This window comes from Cydia amplana, chromosome Z (genome assembly GCF_948474715.1).
Source record: "Cydia amplana chromosome Z, ilCydAmpl1.1, whole genome shotgun sequence".
NCBI classification, from domain to species: domain Eukaryota; kingdom Metazoa; phylum Arthropoda; class Insecta; order Lepidoptera; family Tortricidae; genus Cydia; species Cydia amplana.
This window is the reverse complement of record NC_086096.1, coordinates 25,246,508-25,261,554: the sequence shown is the minus strand read 5'-3', so window position 1 is coordinate 25,261,554 and position 15,047 is coordinate 25,246,508. Positions and strand designations below refer to the sequence as shown.

General features: G+C 36.8%; 2 protein-coding genes and 1 non-coding gene across 3 annotated transcripts; 1 reads left to right on the top strand and 2 right to left on the bottom strand.

Moving 5' to 3' along the window:
* The first annotated feature begins 1,965 nt into the window (after positions 1-1,965).
* On the top strand, positions 1,966-9,738 carry LOC134660652 (uncharacterized). Its single transcript, XM_063516427.1, has 10 exons — positions 1,966-2,121; positions 4,630-4,719; positions 4,813-4,973; positions 6,610-6,660; positions 6,816-6,875; positions 7,531-7,602; positions 7,753-8,143; positions 8,366-8,626; positions 9,504-9,605; positions 9,685-9,738. The coding sequence occupies exons 1-10, from the start codon at positions 1,966-1,968 to the stop codon at positions 9,736-9,738; spliced, it is 1,398 nt and encodes a 465-aa protein (XP_063372497.1).
* A 531-nt stretch (positions 9,739-10,269) lies between these two features.
* LOC134661939 (uncharacterized) lies at positions 10,270-11,914 on the bottom strand. The gene is made up of 2 exons (XM_063518192.1): positions 11,841-11,914; positions 10,270-11,550 (listed from the first exon to the last, which is right to left on the bottom strand). The coding sequence occupies exons 1-2, from the start codon at positions 11,850-11,852 to the stop codon at positions 10,270-10,272; spliced, it is 1,293 nt and encodes a 430-aa protein (XP_063374262.1). The 5' UTR covers positions 11,853-11,914.
* Positions 11,915-13,391: 1,477 nt separating this feature from the next.
* Trnaa-ggc (transfer RNA alanine (anticodon GGC)) lies at positions 13,392-13,458 on the bottom strand. The gene has a single exon. It is a non-coding gene; the product is annotated as a tRNA-Ala (tRNA).
* Positions 13,459-15,047: the final 1,589 nt, after the last annotated feature.

Below are 15,047 nucleotides of genomic sequence, written 5' to 3'. Positions count from 1 at the left end.
GAAATCAACCTAGTCCCACAGTAAGCATAATAAGCTTGTGTTGTGGGTACTAGACGACGTTATATATGTACATATATAATACATAGATACCTAGATTAATATAAACATGTACTTAAATACATAGAAAACATACAGTATAAATCGGGAACAAATATCTGTGATATACTTAACTGATAAACACACAAATAGATGAACTGTGAGCTCCATCTTAGGCATCTTAGGCCCTGTTTTTACTTTCCATCAGGTGTGACTACTAGAGCCAATCCCCGGTCAATTTATTATAGGTAATTATAAAAAAATGCCATTACCGATTCGAACTTAGGGCCTAGTCTACTACCGAACCGACTAGTCGCTAGTTTAAACTAAATTACAGGTTAACGGTACATACCTAGTCTCGGCATTGTTCAGACCATTTTGTATTATAGCATATGTTAGATAGTTGTACCTACTCATAATTATTAGCTTTGGCACATATCCTTACCGTCTACGTCTGGTTTACGGCCATATAAATAATCCGATAAAATTGCTTCTAGACTCTTCATGGGTTCTGAGAGAGAAGGATTCATTATTTATTAAAATATTAAACTTTGGATCTCTTACTCTTTGATAGGAGTATTAATAACACACTAAACAAGCATATCCCTTTATATCATAAAGGGAGGAGGAATCAATTAAACACATTTACTGTAAGTATAGTTTGCAAACAGATTGGGTATGTAGGAGATAGAGATAGTAGCACCTAGGATATGCCGGCCTAGCCAAGCTGACAATCGCTATCGCTTCGACAACGAAACGCTTTGTGCCTCTCTATCACTCTTCCATATTAGTGCGACAGTGACAGTTGCTTTTCGATCGCTACGGAACGTAAGTGATTGGCACGTTGGCTACGCGGCCTGCGCACCCTATAATACCTACGTAGGTAATATAGGGTAGGTATACGTATACCTACCCTATATTATAGGTTAGCAGGGCTGGTAACAGTTAGCGCTACCTCGTTTACGTATAATAGGTATAATGGACTTGAAAACGCCAACTAATTGTTTAACAACGACCTGCTGGGGATTTTCGGACCACGTGGGAGTGGCTCATACTCGTAGCTCCCGTCTCAATCTCGTGGTCGTCGTGCTTTATATCCGTCAGCTTCTGTAAATGCGACCTCCCAGTCTCCACAGCGCATGCGCACGGGTCACCAGCTACTAATAAACATACAACCAACATATGTGTAACCATTCTAATCAGCCACAATCCTAAGTACTTAATATACATATTGTCATTTGAACATTGTTCTATAATATTTACCTCGATTAGGTTCATTTAGTCTTAGTACTGGAAGCATTTCGTTGCACGAAATAATTAACCAGTGGCCAACAAATATTGTGAGAGCACAGAGCATTTTGCATACATCAATATTTATTTTATTATGAGGACATTTAACGATCTAGGTAGCCACGAGTTTTTTGATCTGCATAATAGTCAACTAACTGTTCACTTAGATGTAAACTATACCAACATATAGGTACCTAAAATGCAGTCGCTACTATTTTCAACGTAGTGATTATATTCTCTTTGCTATTTTCAAATGCTCAGTCAGTCTCATACATATAAATAAATAAACAAGAATTGCTCGTTTAAAGGTATTAGATAGATAGATAGATGCGCTAGCCTGCTCTAGTCGCAGATAAAAAAAAGTGAAGATACAGTTTTGAAATACAGACTTCGCAATCAGTAAAAAGAACCCTCTTTGTTTAAAAGTTTAAAAAAACTAAAGCAGACTAAAGTCAAAATGTGTGTCAAAATTATCTTTCATAGAGTAACATATATTGTTATCTTTGTCCCTTTGTCCAAACGTAGTTGAAACGTAGTGTTATTCTCTTTAGGTCAATATACACGCAAAATCTATGCGCAAAATGTCATTGTTTCGTAGATGAATTTGAACCAAATTATCTGTTTACGTGTAATAATAGAATGTCCGTTACGTGTTCCTTAAGCGAGTCCATCAGCGGCAGCTCGTCCGCCGACCGCGACGGCCGTGCACGATTCTTCCCGTTCAGGCTGCTCGACTCGAACGCTTTGCCGTTTTCAAGTTTTTCAACACAACCTATTGTTTACTACGCCCAAGTGGTAAGTTACGTTCACACTTAAATCAATGGGTCACTCAGATACCTGATGAGGGGACGCCGATGCACGCCCCGCATGATGAATGCTTTTTTTAGTTTTGAAGCATAGGTAGTCTAGAAGGAAATATCTGGGGGCACGGCAGTGCCCCCGCCAAGTCGAGCGCGAAGCAAACACTGCCGTACCATCCTTTACTGGAACCATTTCGCCGCATTTTCAGGCCCCTATTTGAGAACCTCTGGATGAGACCAGAACGCAGAAATTTTCGTCATCCAGTAAGCTATAATCACATACTTAAAATCCGAAACTAAGCGAAAGCAAAGTTTCGCATTTATGACACTCATTCATTCACTCACTCATGATCATCAGAATAGAATTAGTACTTCCCATAAACTCAGAGAGCTGAAATTTGGTACAGAGTTAGGGTTTAATGGCCACATAAAGGGTAAACCTAAAAATATTGCAATATCAGTCACGTTTTAAAGATCTGAGAACTGCATAAGTAAGTTTGTAATCCCATATAAATATATGATATTATAAAGTTACTGTTGCAGTTCCTACAAATAGTAGGTAAAGTAAAGGTACACTACGATGTACGATTTGAGTATGAATGAAGATATGTTTAGTTATGATATGTGTATACATAGTATGGGTATGAGTACCCGAAAAGAAGGACTGCCTACAAAAAGAGATGAGATCCCATCAAAAACATTACATGTAAAAAGGTGCAAGTCTCGCAACGCTATATCTACCAAAAAGTTTTGAGATGTAATGTGAAACCAAGTCGGTTATTTTAATCAGTGCCAGGGGGTGTTAAAACCGTATCAATAAGATATCTTTAATTTGTAATACATATAATGACTTGGCAATCGCACATAATGCTTTACTCGTACCGTACTTGCAAATATGTGTAATGCTCAAACTGCAATTAGCGCTAGCGTTATGTTCAATTAGAATTATTTTTAATAGGTGACGATGATCCTTTTGTCATTATGCAGCCGTGCGATGGCCAAGTCATTATATGTATTACAAATTAAAGATATCTTATTGATACGGTTTTAACACCCCCTGGCATTGATTAAAATAACCGACTTGGTTTCACATTACATCTCAAAACTTTTTTGTAGTAATAGCGTTGCGAGACTTGCACCTTTTTACATGTAATGTTTTTGGTGGGATAAAAATTACTAAACATTCCCAATTATCCCTGTCCCATTATCTTTTTCCTTAGAACAATTTTTTATTAAGAATACTACTAGGTACAATACGATGTAAACAAACAATTTTTCTGGCGAGAAATACCGCCGCACCTAAAAGAAAATATAGCTATTAGGTTTACCTATGGCAGCAAGTTGCCACCCCCAACTTTCCCATCGTGGACGCCCCAAATTTAAGCCCAACTTAATAATTAAATAATTTGAGTATGAATTGAATATTTGATTTATAAAGTCGTATATATAAACTCTGTCTGTTACATGTTCATGCTTGAACCGCTGACCCGATTAAAGTAGATGAAATTTGGTATGGGGATATAGTTTAAGGCTCGGGGTATCACCATCCCGTGCAGACTAAGTCGCGGGCTGAAGCTACATATAACAACAGTCGATTGTTATATAACAACAATGGTCGAGGGATGAAAACACTCATTTTAGTTCACCCGAATTTAGCACTCTACTTTTCATTTCGAATACGAGGAAACCAAACCAAAAGAGACAAATATTCAAAACACAAGCGAGCAAAGGAATGAAATCTTTCACTTTTAAATTTTTTTTGCAATTCTTAAAAAAATGGGATCAAACGAAAGTGAAAAATATTACGTAGGTATCTTTATATATATGAGCTTTCTAGGGTTACGTAGTCAACTAGGAAAGGAACCCTAATAGTTTCGCTATGTCGATCTGTCTGTCCGTCCGCGAAATTTAGAAACATGAGTCCAAAATAAGAAAAAAATCGATAAAGTAAATTATATGATATAACTTTAAATATAAATTAAATATTTATTCAATAAAACAATACAGGTATTAAAACAATAATAAAAAGCCTTAAAATAAAAATTACTAACTAAATATTAATAAAGATTTTCAATTAAAATTATAGCAAACATAATAAAGAAAGAGACGCACAAAGCCGCAGAAGGTAGGCCAGTGGCGGCGCGTCAAACATATCCATAGGCAAGCCGGGGTTCATTTGGCTTACATATTTCTGTTACAACTCTGCTCAAACGTCATAAAACAGACAAGCCGGTGGGAATCGGCTTTTATGGACGCGCCGCCACTGGTAGGTACTCCCTTTTACTTGTATTACACGTAATGTTAAATGTACATGATACTTAACTAATAGGCGTATAGTATAGCCCCCGTTCAGCCTAGTTTGACAGAAGGATAGGTACGGAACCCTACACTGGCCCGACATTATCGTGGGCGGTTTTTTTTATATATAATGGTTGTAGATATAGATAATCAATTTTAGCATCATTCATCAATTACAAAACTTTAAACATCCAATCATTTCCAGCCTGAGATCTACGGTAAGAAACAAAAAGGTCAAGACAAAAAAAATAAGCCCAATAATCACTTTGTAAAAGCTTTCCATTGGTACAAGCGAGTAAGTATTATGTGATATGTTTGATGATATATTTTTACCCAAAATCACATAAAATACGACAGAACATTTACTTAATATGTATTTGTTACTCAGGAACATTGCGCTAATAAAAAAACAGCGGTTGAAACCTTCGATATTGGGTTTGCAACATGGCTTGATCATAAATATCAACAGTATCTTCGGGACAAGTCCAGGGATGCCAGCTTTAAGTCTGAAGACAGCAACGTTCAAACCCCGACGGTTAGCCAGGACGTGTGAGTGGTGTACCTATTAAATATTACTACTGTCTTCGCTCACAAATAGGGCTTGCAATTCGAATATTCGAATATTCGAATTTGTCGAATATTCGACCTGTTTTGATATTCGAATATTCGGCCGCTCAGGTTTCGAATATTCGAATATTTTTTATTACTATAAAAAAATCTATGTCATCCGCTGTAGTTACAGTTTCTGTGTGTTTTCCGGGTATTTACAGTGAATGAGGAACGGTAGGTACCCAAATACGAAGGAAATAATATTTGTATTGTATTCCTCTCGATAGACTTCGTGAATACAGTGAAACCTAACTCAATTTAAAAGAAAACGAAATCAAAAAGTATGTTATTTTTACGGTGCGTAAGTTTTAAGTTAAAGGGTTATTCTGTTTATTCAGTACAAGCGTACGTTAAGCGAATTTTTGAAGTCTAAACCTTGCCACTTATCGCAATTCTCAAATTTAATCATACCAAACCTGCCCAACTTGGTAATCTAACCATGCACCTTTAGCTGACGAATAATCCACCCAGTACTCAACTAACTTTTTCCCTTAAATATTCCAATATTATATAATTAGCCGACCATTAGGAATAATAACTTGCCAAAACACATAAAGTCAATAAAGATTCAAAATACAATGAAATTAAAGGCCTTTTTACAGGCCTCTGAGTGATTACAAGTTAATTTAAATCGGAAAATAATTACCTACTAATAAAAATATCTTACATACCTAGGTGTTTGGATGGTTAAAGATACATATATTATTTCACGCAACGACGCATTTATAATAAGTTTTATCTAGAAATATTAAATACGTCTAATATTGGCGTTTTACTTGTTTTTATAAATGTGGGCATGTTATAAATAGTAGGATGATAAAATCTAGTCAATTAAGTGGATTTCTGCTAAATATCCTTAGTTTTAGCAATATGTGAAAAAAGCTTTTGAATAAAACGATAATAAACCGATTTCTCGTTCCTTTTCTTATTTTTTATAATATTCGAATAATTATTCGAATATTCGAATACGTCGTCAGAAAAAGTCGAATATTCGAATATCTGAAAGTTTCGAATATTTGCAAGCCCTACTCACAAATTACGGTTCAAACTTATCTAAATTAAGAGCATAAAGAATACTATTATAAATATTTATAGCTGGTCAATCAAATCTTGTCAGTAAAAAAGGGCGCGAAATTCAAATTTTCTATGTGACGATATACCTTCGCGCCTACATTTTTAAAATTTGCCGCCTTTTTCTACTGTCAAGATCTGGTTGACCAAGATATTTGTAAAATAGGTACCTAAGAGAGAGCAAAGTGGCTTGTGTAATAAAATAAAGTCGCGTCAAGATAATTTTGAACATCTCGCCCGCTTAGCAGCTATTGCTGCTGACTGTATGTTTTTACTTTTGTGTAAAATGTATTATAATTTTTTAAAGTGCATTTTAGACCTAGATTCGAATCGCTGAAGTCCCAAGAGAAAGGCCTGAAGAATGCTAGAGTCTGGGCGGAAAGAGAATAGTCGTAGAATGTATTGGGTCCCATACATTTCACGATTATTCTCTTTACGCACTTAAATTTATGGCAGCCGTATTGTGAATTTTTTAACCTTAATAGGTATTTTTTGACATTTACAGAGGGTTGTATAAATCAGCCAAACCAAAAGGATTAAAAAGAATACTGAAAAGGTAAGTACTTAAACGTCACAGTGGTAAACTGTGGAAGTTGCTTGGACTTAACCTATTCTCACCTATATTTTTTTTAATGTAGCTATTTTTATAACCTGTTATTTTTATAACATTACATTATAAATTGAAATATAAATTGTTGTTAAATGTTTTAGCCCATGGAGAAAACGACATGCCGCTTGTAAAACTCCCGAGGGAGGAATCTGCTGCGCAGAGTGAGTGTTTCTAGATACATAATATAATTATTCTTTTCACCACACCCTTTGGTTCTGTGCAGCTGGTAAAGGCTCTCATATGATTGTTCAAAATCTGATAGCAAAGTTGCATTTTATTCACATGTGAGGCAAAGTACTTAATCAAATGCAAATATTGAGTTGTTATGTTTGCTGGTAGAATTGACTTTTAAATTATGATTTTGAATGGTAAAATATTTAATAACATTAATTTCGATTAGATTTGGTTTGATATCTTACAGTTAATCATTTCTTCGGGTTAGTGTGATGAAAAATTTTGTGTTTCACTTGGGGGCAAATTTTGTTTAACCTTCGTGCTTTGAAATGCTCGCAAGGTTCATGCTTTAATTTTTCGAACCACTCGCTACGCTCGTGGTTCAATTTTAGAATCTTTCGCTTGCTCGGGTATTAGCAATATCAATATTAGCACGAGCGGTTAAACAACAACTTTGCCCCCTTGTAAAACAAATAACTATTACTAACGATGCCACATTTAGTAGGTAGTAAAAATGAGTGAATTTCTTGAAACCCAGCTGAATATGTTATTAGCCACACTAACGCTCCCAGCACGCTCCACCTACTTAGTATGGAGTCTCGTAATTATTATTAGGTACTTAAACACCTTCAATAATTGCAGATGTAAGGAAAGTTGGCAGACTATATTGAGACCTAAATCGCTGAGTCGCTTCGAGTCAGAGAATTGCGCTCAGTAAGTAGAAAATAAAATAGTGTGAATGATGTTCAGCTGTCATGTGACGTGAGCAGAAATGGATTCACTATTCAGATTCGTCATTTTAATGTCATTATTGCCGTTATGTAAATAGGTATAATATCATAATATGTGCCATTCGTGTTTTAGGAAAAGATCAAACGGCGCTTCTTCTAAAATCACTGTGACTTCCTCCGATACCCAAGTTGTTATGAGATCAAATAAAAGAGATGTACTCGTTCAAGAAATAACAACACCCAGTGACGATGTTTCTCATTTGGACAAAACCATCAGTGATAAGAAAACTCCTTATATTGACGAATTATATTCGAAAAATATATTCGAAAAGAAAAAACGCAAAAAATCTAAAATAATTAAATGTGAGTGTCCGGTAGAAGAAAAGGAAATAGCACCGAATTACAAAACGGACACGGTTACGCAATATGATCCAGATATAAATACTGAGGAAAAACCTCTCAAAAACACTACTGAAACTAATATTACCAGTACATCAGATGTTTTAAATAAATCAACTAAATTGGTGCGTAGCTTTATACCCATTTTCTTTATCAATCATCAATTTATTTGTATCAATATATTTGAACGTGTACCTACCTAAATAACTCCCTACTAATAATATTATATATTATAAATTCATAAGTACTTTCTGTCTGTCTGTTACCTCTTCACGCATTAAAATAATAATTTGCTATACAAACCATAATGCCACTTCTATCACTACATGATCCACCTTCATCACCAGGTGACAACTACTGCAACTAAAAACTCGTATGCAGCCGTGTCCAAAGAGACCATAGTATTGGGAAAGAAGAATACAGGCTCAGAGATCGATACAAAATGTGAGTGTCCGGCAGGATCAACCGAATCAGGCAACTATTACAAAAAGGACATGAGCATACAACACGATCAAAATAAATATGTTGAAGAAATCAATCCTGTCAAAAATAGTACAACTCCTCAAGTCCCTATTAAACCAGATTTTTCAAATAAATCAACTGGATCGGTTAGTAGCAAAGCTCATTATTTTTGAATACCTTAGGGTCACATAGTTCTCCTGTGCGGCTCCTGCGCGGGCGTAATCCAGAGTTAAGGGCAATAAAGCCTAATCTGCTGATTGGACTTTTATAATAATTATATATATGTTAACGGAATTCAATAAAAACACCCTGTATTATCACCGTCGTCTCATCATCTTTCTCGCGTTGACCCGGCATTTTTGTCACGGCTCATGGGAGCCTGTGGTCCGCTTGACAACTAATCCCATGAATTGATGTAGGCACTAGTTTTTACGAAAGCGATTGCCATCCGGCCTTGTTGTAGGCCTAGGCATTATTAGTCCGGTTTCCTCACGATGTTTTCCTTCACCGAAAAGAGACTGGTACTTAAATGTCAAATGATATTTCGTACATAACCTATTATCACCGTCGTACGTAGCAGGTCAAACTTTTCATAAGCCGTAGATGAATTGGCGATCTTTTCCTTTAGATTAATAAGATACTAAACGGACTCAAAAGTACGAGTAGGTACCTAAGCCAAGTGGAATCGAGTCCATGCATATTCGTCTTACCATTTTTTAATGTTTGTTTATAATACTAAATTATTCCTATGCAGTTAAATGTGAGGTTTACATACATAACGTTCCACATTATTGAGTATATTTTGCTGTAACGGTTTATTGACACAATCGGTACATAATTATCATGAATACCTATGTTATAAACTGGGACAGCCCGGTTCTCCAGGCGCGGTCGCGAGCGTGTCAAGGTAATTTTGAAAACACTTCGTCCTTAGCAACTTCTGCTGCTGACTGTACGTGAAGAAATAATAAATAAATAGGTAAAATATTAATTGAATATTAAGTTTCACTACGTATGGTTCAGATATGTTCGAAGCGTGAAGACCGCCAGAAGCACATTGTTGGCCAGAGTCCCATGCCCTTCGCTGATGATGCTGCGCAGACCTCAGATTATGCGATAACACCGGTAAGCATCTATTTCATGGTTCTCATTTATACTACAGTATACCTACGCCTACAGGTAATAAGTATAACTTTATTTTTAGGGACATGTTACAAGAGGCATTCCTCTGTTTCTGCGAGTCGTGTCAACAAGGTAGTTATTATATATAGAGAACTCTATAGCCTATAGAAGTATACCTATAGACTATAGGTATACCTACATTACGTTTAATATTAAAAATACTCCAATCAATGTTGAAAAAAGAGAAATTATGATATGTATATGAAATTACTGTTATAAAATATATGTATACGCAAATTACTGTTATATGTACCTATATACTTTCAAATGGTTGGTAATTTTGGTAAGTAATAAGATTAGTTGCTTCTAATGAATAGGTACACTTACGAGCATATTTCTTTAAACCATGAACAGCGCAAATAAATCAATAACACTCAAAAGAAAAACATTTTTATTAAAAACAAATCATATAATTTTAATAATTAGAAATAAAAACATACCATTATGTAAAGTGTCATTTTGTGGAACTTGCTAACTACCTATGTAAACAAAAGTCACTAGTAAATTGATATTCAGCGAGATTTTTAATATGGCGGTTTGTTTACATAATTAGCAAGTTTCACAGAATGACACTTTATGTTTAAAATATCTACCTAGTACTGTACGGTTATAACGGCGTGCCGTATGACGTAGCGGGTTTGTTTTGGGGTAGAAAACTATGAGTTGCGTCTAGTTGTAGTGCTTGCTGGCTGTTGGCCGTGATCGTGGGCAAGCCGTAGTCCTGCGAGGGCGCCGCAGCCGACGCCGGTGCAGAGACTGACGTCACGGACGCCTCTGACGACTGATTAGACGACGACTGCTCGATTGAATTATGTTCAGAAGTTTGGGTGATTTGAAGAGGAGAATTATGAACAAAGGAAGAGATCTCTATACTAGGTCTGGCCTGTTCTAATGCAACTCCAGAAACAAGGGATACATAGCCGGCATTTCTTGCCGAAGTGTGTTCATTATCTTTTATAATATTTTGAACCCGGTCGACAACTGTTGCGTCTAAAGCCTCTCCGTGCGACTGAATACTTGTACTGCTGTATTGGTTATTATCCGCTTGGTAGCTGGACCAAGCAGACGGTGCTACGTTATTGCTGAGAGGCTGCGATTGTAGAGGTTGCGTTTGCAGAGGCTGCGATTGTAGAGGTTGCGCCTGGAAAGGCTGCGGTTGAATGGGTTGCGCATAAAGAGACTGCGGTTGAAGTGGCTGCGCTGGGAAAGGGACTTGCGGGAATTGGAGTTGAGGTTGCTGGTACGTGTATCCCTGTTGAAGTTGCGACTGATGTGGGATTGGCTGGGCGGGTGGCGCGGGTTGGGCCTGTGGCGTGGAGTATCCAGGTTGGGGCGCTAAGAAGGCGGGCAGGGGCACCGGCTGCACCGGAGCAGGAGGGGCAGGCCGGGGGGCCGGGGCTGGTTGAGGCTGAGGTTGAGCATAAGTATAGCTTGGTGGGATCTGAGGGATATGTTGTGGTTGAGGTTGCGCATACTGAGGATAGGGTATGATTGGAAGAGGTTGTGGGGGTGGAGGATAGGAGTGTATATGGGGTTGAGGCTGGGGCTGGGGTTGAGGGGGTGGAGGATGGGAGTGTATAAGGGGCTGGGGTTGGGGCTGAGGAGCGGGTTGCGAGTAGTGATAACCAGACCCTGGATTAAACTGAGGCGCAGGCGCAGGTTGTGGTGGGTATTGAACAAACTGCGGTTGCGGATAAGGGTAAGGATATGGGTGCGGATGCTGGTGCGGGTGCGCTGGCGGAGGCGGGGGCGGCGGCGGTGGTGCGTGAGCCGGTGGCGGCGGCGGCGGCGCTGAGGGGTAGTTGAACGACGGCGCGTGCGCCGCCGGTCGCGGCAGATGATATGGTGCTTCTGCCGCAATCGCAGCCACCATTGAAAATATTATTACCTATAAACAAATGAACAAACAACTGAAATAACATTCGCGTTGCAATTATTTCAATCCTGATATAATCTCTAATAATCACTGAACTAAAAACCTTGTAAAATACTCTTGGATTTGCTTAAATACCTACTGTATTCATAAAACAAATAACCAATTGACGTTAAAACAATACCTAAGCGGCATTTTTTTATTGATCACCGAGGAAATCTAGTCAAATATGTTTAACCTACATTAACATAGGCCTAAGTAAACACAATAAATAATTTCACTTTTGGCCGCTCGTTTGTACTCACCGCGCTCCTCATGGCTGTGCTGGCGTGGGCCCGTGTGTGCCGCTCCGAGGAGCACTTTGGTTTTATACCGTCCACCACTACTCTGTGGGGAGTGTCAAAATGAAATCTATGGACAGTATGTATGCTAAACGATTACCTAAATTTTATGTCAACTTCAGGACCCGGTACGTCAGCGAAGGATAGTGTAATAAAATTATTAGACAAGCACCTGCTTACAGTGGGACTTTACAACACGTCACGTTGTTACTTATTACTGAATCGCGATTAGAAAGGGATTGAGATAGCTGTCAATCCATATTGATTTTGACGTAAGTGTATGGAAATCTGTTATTTCTAATCCCTTTCTGATCGCGGCATGATAATAATATTGAAGAAAAAATATTTATAAAATAAACATATTTCCATAACCGAAATGCAGAAGTGCATTTATTTTATTAAAACTAGCTTCTGTCCGCGTCTACGTTGAATGATGATTTTCGCGATGAAAACAATCCTGCCCTGTAATGTCCTGCTCCGGGATTCAAACTAAAGTCTATTTTTTTATTCCGTAGACTGAAATGACAGTTAATTGTATGAACATGAAATGTCATTTCATACTATTAACTGTCATTTCAGTCTACCGAATAAAAAAATAGACTTTAGGTACCTATGTATTTTCATACCAAAATCTAAACCGGTTCAGCGGTTTATGGGTGAAGATACATATATATACAGTGTGGAAAGATAAGTCGGGCCCTGGAGGGAAACTACCTTAAATCCTTAAGCTGGCTCATTTTACTTAAAGGTAATAAAAATTAAACCACTATTCACTGCTTAGTACAATAATATATTTTAACCAAAACAACACAGCCGTAATTTTACACAGATGACGCCATATTGCCCGCGGAAGACAATCCATTCGTGGTGTTACAACTATTTAAACAAAGATCACATTTATTACCACTTTTAAACAGTTGTAAATTCTTTTCTTATTATTTAATTAGTTATGATATATGTTTATCTTACATAAGTTATTTATTAGGTTAATTAGTATCACAAAAACACAGGATATATTACACCGGATGCCGCAATGCAATACTGTGGTAAAAAGCTAATCAATGACCGTATTTTTTTTATTTAATATTAACAACTGGTATCAAAATAGAAATAGTTTGATGGCTAAAAGTGTTTTGCCAATAATAATGATATAAATTATCTTATATTTCTAACAATCGGCCATCCTGAATTTTTGCCTGACCCTAGGCAATAGAGATATACGCTATTTATTTTCTAAGAATTTGAGATTGGGATATTTATTGATAAAATTATAAATAATTTTAAATAATTAATTATAAGTAATTAAGAATATAATAATAAATAATAAAACATGACAATGATATGCTACTTATCACGGACTTCGTAGGTAAGAAAAATAATCGAAATCTTTGTCTTACAAAATACAATTAATTTACGTGTCCTACAATTACGAGGATGAGACAATACTGTGTATTCTATAAATTGTAAATACAGATGTCAATCACAATGAAAAAAAATATTAACGATGATCAACTCTGGCCAACGTGGGACTCGAACCCACATCCTTGGATTGCCGGTCCAATGCGTTACCAATTCCGCTGCCCAATTGCACTGTGTATTGTATACAATACAATATAAATACTCTTTATTACACACTTCAATAAAACAATACAGAAAGAAAACTGCAAAAGAAGTAGAGGTAAACAGCAGGCGGTCTTATCTCCAAAAAGCGATCTCTTCCAGACTACCTTTCGCAGAAATCGATAAACGTACATAATGTTAGTAGGATGAAATAAATCTATTACTAAATACACATAAAACAAACAATCTATCATACAACATGAAGATGATAAAGTATGGTATAAGTAGATAACAATTACGAACAGAAATTAACCACTTTACCGCACATGAAACCGTAAGTATAATATGTTAGTTATAATATTCAACTGTATTGACAGCTATTAAAGTTCAAATTTGAACAATTAAACATGCGTTAAAGCTTTATCTGTTAAGCGACAAACTTATTTTTACATTCTTTGATGTCATAAAAAACAAAAAAAAAAACAAAAACAAAGCAAGTTAGAAATATTACTAAGTTACTTGTTACTTTTTCGGCCATCCTTAACAGATTGGATGTCCTCATTCAATTATATATCATTATTTATTGCTAACACAAACACATATTGACAATTATAATAAAAAAAATACATTTTGGTCTATGTATTATGACATTCAGTATTATTTTAACAAAATACTACTGGGATAACATAGTCTCTATTTTTTTTTAAATGGTAAAAAAAAATCCTTCACTGTTACACACTTATTCTTAAACACAAATTAGTCGCTAACTTGATGTGGGTAAACGTAACATAAGTAGAATCTAGTGACTTTTCATCTTGTCTCCAGTCATACACACTAGATTGTCCTTACAGTCTTTGGCAGTTATTTATTTATTAATTTAAAATTTAAATTAGACAAGCAACAAGGCTATATTACAAATACCTTACAGACTAACATACATAACATTTTATAAACTTAAAAGTTAACACTATTTCGGGGACAAAACAGCGTGGCTCCGTTGAATCGTCTGGTCTTGTGTCGGATCCGGCAGTTTTCCGCGGGACCTCCGAAACACGACACCTTTTGACCATAAATCGGCGCACTCGATTGTCCCCTGCAGCAGTTGCGGTACGCTCGCCACAAAAGAGTTGAAATTAGTGTAGTGGCCTAGTGGCGCGATCGAAGCTGGAACATCCTCGGCGCGTAGTACGTAGACCTCAGAAACAGAAATTAACAGTGTCAGACTCACACAGAATGTAACAGTGTCTCGAAGGTTGTTTTGTCACATAGTATACATACAGGATGTAATTTTAAAGGTTGTCATTTATCAATTACAGGTCATACAGACCGGACGTTACAGTATTCGATAAGTCGTGGCAAAGTACACACACAGGGTGTAAAACATGCGTATAGTTATCATTACGTATATCACGATACACACACAGGGTGTAAGAGCGTTTGGTAAGTGGTAGCAAAGTACACACACAGGGTATACTAACATTTGTACTGTTATCATTATATACCACAATAACCACACAGGCCGTAAGGGTGTTTGGTAAGTTGTAGCAAATTAAGTGTACAGACACAGGCTGTAAGGTGAGCTTGTTACGGCGTACCCGCACAGGGAGCATC

What these genes read in the sequence shown, in the direction of transcription:
- LOC134660652 (XM_063516427.1), top strand. Translation starts at nt 1,966, where the DNA reads ATGTCCGTTACGTGTTCCTTAAGCGAGTCCATCAGCGGCAGCTCGTCC. An exon ending in GAGTCAGAGAATTGCGCTCA is followed by an intron (nt 7,603 to 7,752) that starts GTAAGTAGAAAA and finishes TTCGTGTTTTAG; the next exon opens with GAAAAGATCAAACGGCGCTT. An exon ending in TAAATAAATCAACTAAATTG is followed by an intron (nt 8,144 to 8,365) that starts GTGCGTAGCTTT and finishes CTTCATCACCAG; the next exon opens with GTGACAACTACTGCAACTAA.